Source organism: Lissotriton vulgaris, chromosome 6, assembly GCF_964263255.1.
Source record: "Lissotriton vulgaris chromosome 6, aLisVul1.2, whole genome shotgun sequence".
In the NCBI taxonomy this organism is placed as follows: Eukaryota; Metazoa; Chordata; class Amphibia; order Caudata; family Salamandridae; genus Lissotriton; species Lissotriton vulgaris.
In genome coordinates, this window is record NC_141694.1 from 1,738,628,539 (window position 1) to 1,738,635,955 (window position 7,417).

At 44.0% G+C, this 7,417-nt stretch overlaps 1 protein-coding gene across 1 annotated transcript in view; it reads left to right on the plus strand.

The window, feature by feature from the left end:
* Positions 1 to 5,849, plus strand: part of LBH (LBH regulator of Wnt signaling pathway) — a 37,556-nt gene extending 31,707 nt beyond the window's left edge. The window contains exon 3 of the mRNA XM_086927974.1: positions 3,717 to 5,849. Coding sequence (XP_086784100.1) covers positions 3,717 to 3,905 — 189 coding nt within the window. The 3' untranslated portion in view covers positions 3,906 to 5,849. The remainder of the gene's footprint in view (positions 1 to 3,716) is intronic.
* The last annotated feature ends 1,568 nt before the right edge of the window (positions 5,850 to 7,417 follow it).

Here is a 7,417-nt window from a genome sequence, read left to right on the forward strand (position 1 = left end):
GCGCTTAGATCGCTTGTTAAAAATTGTTTTAAAACTATATGGAACTCTGCTGCTATTTTCTTTTTAAGTGATTACTACTTAGAATCTTACCTTGCACGCATCGCTCTCAGCTCCCTCTCTCCCTCCTCAGCACACCCCTCGGCCTTAGCCAATCACGCCGGGTGGGGGAGGAGTCAGAGGCGGGGTATTGCTCTTATGGCCCACACAGCGCGGGCTCACCAAAGACAAGCCAGTCTGCGCCCGTCTGCGCCAGGTCGTGCCCAAGGGGCAGTCCCTCTGCACAAATCACCACCTACTCCTCGGAGGAACTAAGAAATTTACATCCGGTGGACCTCGCGCTCTGCCCAGCTATCCACGCACACCTTAAACGCACAGGAATCCTCCAAAAGCAGAGCACACTGCAAGGGCTCCCGCACACCATCTCTCACCAGCGTTAGAAGCCTACTCTTGCGCAGGTCAAAAAACACCACTCTACGTATACTCTACCTTAACACATGCTCCCTCGTCAAACATCAGTTGGATATCTTTCTCTTCCTGTTGGATAAGCCTGACATCTTTATCACTGAGACATTGTTAAACCCTGATTCCACTCATGACATTCTGGCGGCCCTTCCCCATAACAATTACATCTTACATGTCAACCGGATCCCAGGAAAAGCGGGAGGCAGAGTGGCGGCCATCATCCACAAAGACCACTCTTTTACTTCTATGTCCTCCTTAAATCTCCCTGCCGCAGACAACATGATTATTAAACTTGACTCTAGTGCAGGGCAACTAATATGCACCCTGATATACGGACCCCCTCAACATGTCGTCATTCCCCCTCTCACTGAGTGAGCAGCTGGCAAATCTGGTCAGATTATATGCAAAAATACTTCTACTAGGTGACCTTAACGACTGGTGCAACAATGAATCTGGCAGACCCCATGCCACTGAACTGTTGGAACTCCTCTCCAACCTCAACTTCACCCACAAGATCTCCTCTGCTGCACACATCAAAGGCCACACGCTGGACCAGGTGTGGAAAACTAACCTCACGGTCTCTACACCCACGATCACCATGTATTTGGTCCAACCACCACTTAATAAACTTCACCTTCTCCATCCCTACTTGTAGCAAGTCCCCTGCGTCCGAGGGGGACCTGATTAGAAAATGGAGCAACCTTGATAAACAGGACTTCTTGGACAGTATAGTCAGTTCCACCCCTGCAGATAACCCGGATGTGGATCTTGCTGAAGCTAACATCTCAGCCTGGCTACTAGCGGCCAGCGATAAACATACCCCGCTTAAACTCAAAATTGCCTGCCGCTCTGAAGCCCAGAAATGGTTTTCCCCTGAGTTCAGGGCTCAAAAACTAGACATTCGCCAAAGAGGAAATCTAGACTGGCCTTTGCCCCGGAAGCAAAAAAACTCCGTTATCAGACTGCTCAAAGACTACAAAAAAGCCATTCTCAGCCAAAACCACCTGCTTCTCGGCAAAAATCGCAAAGTCGAACTACAAATCAAAGGACATCTTCGCCATAGTGAACGAGTTATCCAACGCTGAGAGAATCCTCCCCAAATCTGCGGCCACTCAAGATGTGTGACTCCCTGAACAAATACTGCTTGGAAAAACATGCCAATATCAAAGCTAGTATTCCTGTCTCCTGCCCCAAGGAGGACTCCCAGGCCACGATTCTCAACTCTTACCCTGGACCACTTTCCACTCAGATGCGCAGGCTCTACTGGCCAGGGTGAAATCTGGTTCACCAAGGGACTGCTGTCCCCCGCATATCCTAAATGACGCCTTCTTGGTCCTCTCGCTCCCTATCCTGACCTTCCTTAACAAATCTTTCTCCTTAACAAATTTTTATCTCAGGGCAGGGTCCCCAAAGCCTTCAAGGAGGCAGCCGTAGTCCCCCTCCTTAAAAAAAACCAGGAGCAGACCCCCAAAACCCCTCCAACTAAAGACCCATCTCTCTGCTCCCCTATTTGGCCAAGGTCCTTGAAGCTCATGTAGCTACTCACCTGTCCAACTTCGTGGAGCAGTCTTATTACTTAGACCCCCATCAAGCAGGGTTTCGCCATGCCCACTCCTCCCAGACAGTCATTGTTGCAGTATTGGATGCCCTACGAGGAAATGCAGACCAAGGAATCACTCAGGCCTTGGTCCTTCTGGACCTCTCCTCCGCATTTGACACGGTCAATCATGCCATCTTATTGGACCGTGTTAAACAGGCCGGCATCTGCGACTCGGCCTACAGTTGGATCAGGTATTTTCTCAGAGACCGCACTCAAGCGGTACGCTTAGCCCCTTTCACTGCTCCCAAACTTCCCACGACATGCAGGGTCTCAGACATCCGCACTGTCCCCCTTACTGTTCAACTTGTATCTGTTACTCTTTATCAGTCTCTGAAGGAACGTAAAACTACCACTTTTAACTATGCGGATGATCTCCAGTTGATCTTCACAATAGACAACTCCCCTGAATCAATTCAGTAGTTCCAGGGTACAATGCTTCACATCCGTCAGTGGATGGACCAAAACCATCTGAAGCTGAACCCCGGCAAGACCGAACTAGTTCTGAACAGGAACAGCCAAATCCTCTGGGGCCCACATTATTGGCCTACAGAACTTGGCCCTCCGCCCATACCATCCTCCTCGGTAAAAAGCCTAGGGGTGATCATCAATAATGATCCATCTCTAAAGACCCAAGTAGGCATGGTTCTGTCCTCCTGCTTCTTCCTGCTCCGTAGGATCGGGAAGATCAGCCGCATGTTCACCTATTGGGCCCTGATCCAGGTTGTGATAGCCCGGTTACTGTCACACCTGGACTATGCCAATTCTATTTACCTAGGCCAACCACTCTTCCTCAGCAAAAGCCTTCAGCTGGTCCAGAACAAGGCGGCCAGACTGATTCACCAGCAGCCACGTTGGCAATCTGCCAGACCCCTGCTAAAAAACTTCACTGGCTCCCCATCCCCCAACGCATTGCATTTAAGAGGACCTGTATCATTTTGAAGTCCCTCCACGGCCGCTGCCCCTAATTCATCAAAAGCCTTCTTCCTAGGTACACCCCCTTGCAACCTCAGTTCCGCCAACCTCTACCTCCTGGTCACCCTGCCTTTCAAGCTTCAATGCCAGGGCGGATGCAGGTTTGCGACTCTGGCCACCAGATTATGGAACTCCCTTCCGTTGGAAATCCGATCATTCAACAACCTCCTAAGCTTCAGGAAAAGGCTCAAAACATGGCTATTTAGACAGGCCCGCGTGTAACTCTTGCTTGGTCCTGGCATACGCTAGAGCTAGCGCCATGAAACCTCCCCGGTGAACGTGCGCTCTACAAGTAATTATTAACGTAACCGAAGTCTGTCATGCACAGCACTCGCCTTGTAATTGGGCAGGTGGAACTGCAGACACCTGCCTGAAATGATGGTAGTCGGATGCTAATCTGACAGCCATTGTAATCAGGCCCCTAAATATCACAATATTTTTCTCCTGTTACAATTTGCCGCCTTCCCTTCTGCAGTATACATTTTCCTGTTTTTGCCAGTCTGCCAATATTTGCTCATTAGCAATACTTACTACATTTAAAACATTTTCCTAAAGCGTATTTGTTTGCAGTCTATACATTACGTGATTTATGTGCGCTATTCAGTAAAATAATTTAAGGACTTCATAATCTGTTACAAACAGGTCTATTTCAATTAATGATGTTTTGTTCTTTTTATTTCAGATCTTTCCAGATCCAACAGATTTTGACCGCTATTGCAAATTGAAGGACCGCCTGCCCTCCATTGTGGTGGAGCCCACTGATGGGGATGTGGAGAGCGGGGAGCTCAGGTGGCCTCCAGAGGAGTTTGTGGTAGAAGAGGAGAAGGAACAGAACCATGAAGACACAAACCAGCAAGGGGAGGAGCAGTGAGAGTGGAATGTGCTAGAAGCTATCACTCAGCTTTATCATCTTGAGGGAGAAGACTCGTATGGCCTGAATTAGATTAAACGGCAAATCCAGTTTGTGATGGAGGTTTTTGTTTTTCTTTCACCCTAGTGAAAACCTAAAGCCCTCAACATGACATGCCCTGTATTCAGAGGAATCAACTAGAAATGTTTGCTGTCTTAGGTGGTTATGACTAGGAGTGTTTTCCCCCTAAGACAACAGAAGCCAGAGAAATTGGTGCCGAAGTTGAAAAAGGAGACTACTTTCAACAAATTGACATATCTTGTGAAGCTGAAGCCTTGTCTACTTACGCTTTTCTACCCTTGAAAGTAGAAATACGTTTTAAAACTATATGCGGCACCTAGGGCTGTTAAAGTTGAGTTCAGTCTGGCTTCTAACTGGAGATGGTAACCGCAAGCATTTATGCAGCCATAAAGCAAGGGTGTTCTGATGTGGAGTAACAAACCTACTCATGAAATGTGCAAGACCCTTGTCCCTAAACCATGTCATGCAAAGCACTTAATTCTAGCACATTGTTTGTGAGGGGGTGGCTTTCCTTGGGTATGTGGCCTGACAGTAAGGTCATGTACCTATATGGTAACTGTTGCCTGCTTTTTTTTCTGGCCTAGGAACAAGCAGCCTTTCAAGAATGCAAATGAGGGGTGAGGAGTGGGTTGTCCCTGATGCTAATTTTGAATTGTGCAATAAGTAAATGAAGGGAGAGAATGGTGTGCAAATAGTATGCAAAGTATCTGGGACAAGCGCGTGCCATGAGGTGCATGGAAACTTGGTAACCCAGTATTATGGGAGAAGCACCAGCTCCTACTTCTGAGACCAGTATTACATGTTGGATTCATAGCCTGTGGGCAGTATGCTATTGGGAGTCTGTCTTCCCTTTTTAAATGTATACAGACATGAGTTATGTAACAACATTTGGCGCAAAACCCCTTTGTTTTTTTTATTTCCTCTCCTGAATGGCCTCTAGCTTCAGCACACTGGTTTTGAGTAGACATTTGTTCGCCAAACCTAGCACCACTTCTCTCCTTTAAATTACCTTTCTGACCAGGTAAAAAGGGAAATGTGCACATTTGGAGAACTGTGGAGGATAAATAGAATTGTGCAACTACCTTTGTCATTTCTTCCTGTTTTTCAGAAATTGTGTATTTGTTCTAGGATCGATACCTCATGAGTGTTAACATGCTGTTTCAGTAGTGGGCTGTGGGGAACGGGTTTCTTGCATATCAGATGATCCAGATGTGTCCTTGTCTTTGTCTGTAACATATTAGCAATAAATCCAGTTGTGTTGCAGTTTCCAACTCAAGGAGCAGTAAGCCAGTTCTTGTGAATATTGTTGCTTGTGACTAGACTGTTTTGAACAGTAAAACAGGTTGTTTTCCATGGACGTCACACTGAATCCGTTCAGTATTTCTTGGTGTATAGTCTGTATTTTTTTGTGGCATCATTGAACTGCAGTCATAGGATGTTATCCCTTGTCAAATCATGGAATGGAACATGCTCCTGAACCATATAATAGTTTGGCTCATTCCATTGTGATGTGTTTTGTCTACTGATTCGTCTTCTGATTTGCTTTCCAGACAAAGATGGACACTTTAAACCTTTCTAGTAACATGAAGCAAAATGAAGTCTACCCCACCCTTTCCTACTGTTGGATGTTCAAATCCCAAAGGGAACACTGTCCAAACCCTTAAGGATTTCTGTATACTTGTCTGCATCCTTTGGGCGTTATTCGTGTATTTCTTGTTAATGTATCAGAACAAAAAGCACTCAAGTAAAATCTGTTGTACTATACATTATATATACTATATTTCTGTAATTCTTATTTGAGGCTCAGGGAGAAGCTAGAATTTTTTTCAAAACTTTTTTTGTCACTGTGACAGTTGTAAATAAACCTTTGAAATGCTTTCCAAACCTGTGGTAGTTTTTGAGTATTACACTTCTGGTTCCATCTGGCAAAATGGCTGTCACAATTTAATTGACTGCAAGTTCACTAATACATCACCACAACACTACAAAAGAAGAATGTTTGCTGTGTGTATACGGGCATTTAAAAGGGTCAGTGAAGAACCCTTAAAGAAAATTAATTGATAATCATTTTTAAAAAGCTAGTCTTTACAGAAAAATCTGCTCCTCTCCTCTAACCGGGGTTCAGAGTTAACATAGTATATGAAGATTGGACATTAACATGAGTGACTTACATTTCTCATGCTTCCAGCATGTGAAATTCAGCAGTAATGCCCCAAATACTTACCAGGATTCCTCATTATTACAGGGCCTAGCCTTCCTCATTACAGTCCAAGTTCCTCGTCCTAACTGCCTTGTTTTTGTTTGTATAACAACGCAAACCACACAATGGAAAGACTGGGTCAAGGACGTAATGTGCGAATGTTTTTAGAGGAAGAAAACTGAAGGGGGGGGTCCATCAGCAAGCTACATTTGTAGTGCTTTAGTGCCGCAATAGCCCTACCAACGCACTACAAAATGCTGTTCCATGTGGAGGTCTGTCTCTACTATCTTTTCTATGCAGGAAAACGCGCACTGACAGCGGAGATATTCACTTGCAAAGATTTTAGTAGTGAATGTGTGGTGAACAGTAGGGCGTGACTGGAAAATGGAGAATACTTATGAGATTAAGGGAGAGCAGTGAGCACCCACCCTCAGAAGTGCAGTCTGAATAGGAATGGACTTACTCCTACTATTACTACGTTACAAAAGGTCCCAAAACTGTAGTAAATGTACTCCAGGATGATACATGGCCAACCACTGGTTCAGCAACACCCTCCCATAAATAATGGAGGTCGGAACTTACAATAGAAGTTCATGACAAATAATGTTAAGGTAAATTAATGTATTTACTTAAAATAAATGAATGTTTTTTTTAAAATAAAATAAGTAAATGTATTACATTAATTTTTAAATAAGATGTTAGGCTAATTTAACAAAATTAAAATTGTATACGTAACTTTTGGTAACCTCATACTTAATATAACATTTTTACTTTAGGTACTTTTTCAAAATAAAATGTACTTCTACTTCGGCATTTTTATTTATAATTTAAGTGTTTTACTACATAAAAAAAAATATGATTCACATTTAACAATGAAAAAAACGAATACTTTTCCCAGTACTCCACCTTAAGAAGATCTTTGCCCCAATTATGCAGGTCTCCGCTAAGTGTGAAGATTTCTAAATATGGTCATAAAGTCACTACTTGTAGTAACTTTACAGTTGCGTACAACATTTTTACTGGCCGCACTCAATCTCATGGTTGAGGGCATGCAAGTCTACACTTTAGACTAACTTTATACTTGTAAATGGTGAATATCCTACAGTAGTAGATACTCCAAAGTGTAGGACTAAACTTTTCACGTTTAAATGTACTTGCTTGTAAGTGAACCTTTGTAAATATTTCTCTGTTCGAGTTCAGTGTTGATAAGTGAACATGGATTTAATATTTCTTAATCCAGGGAAAAGGAGTC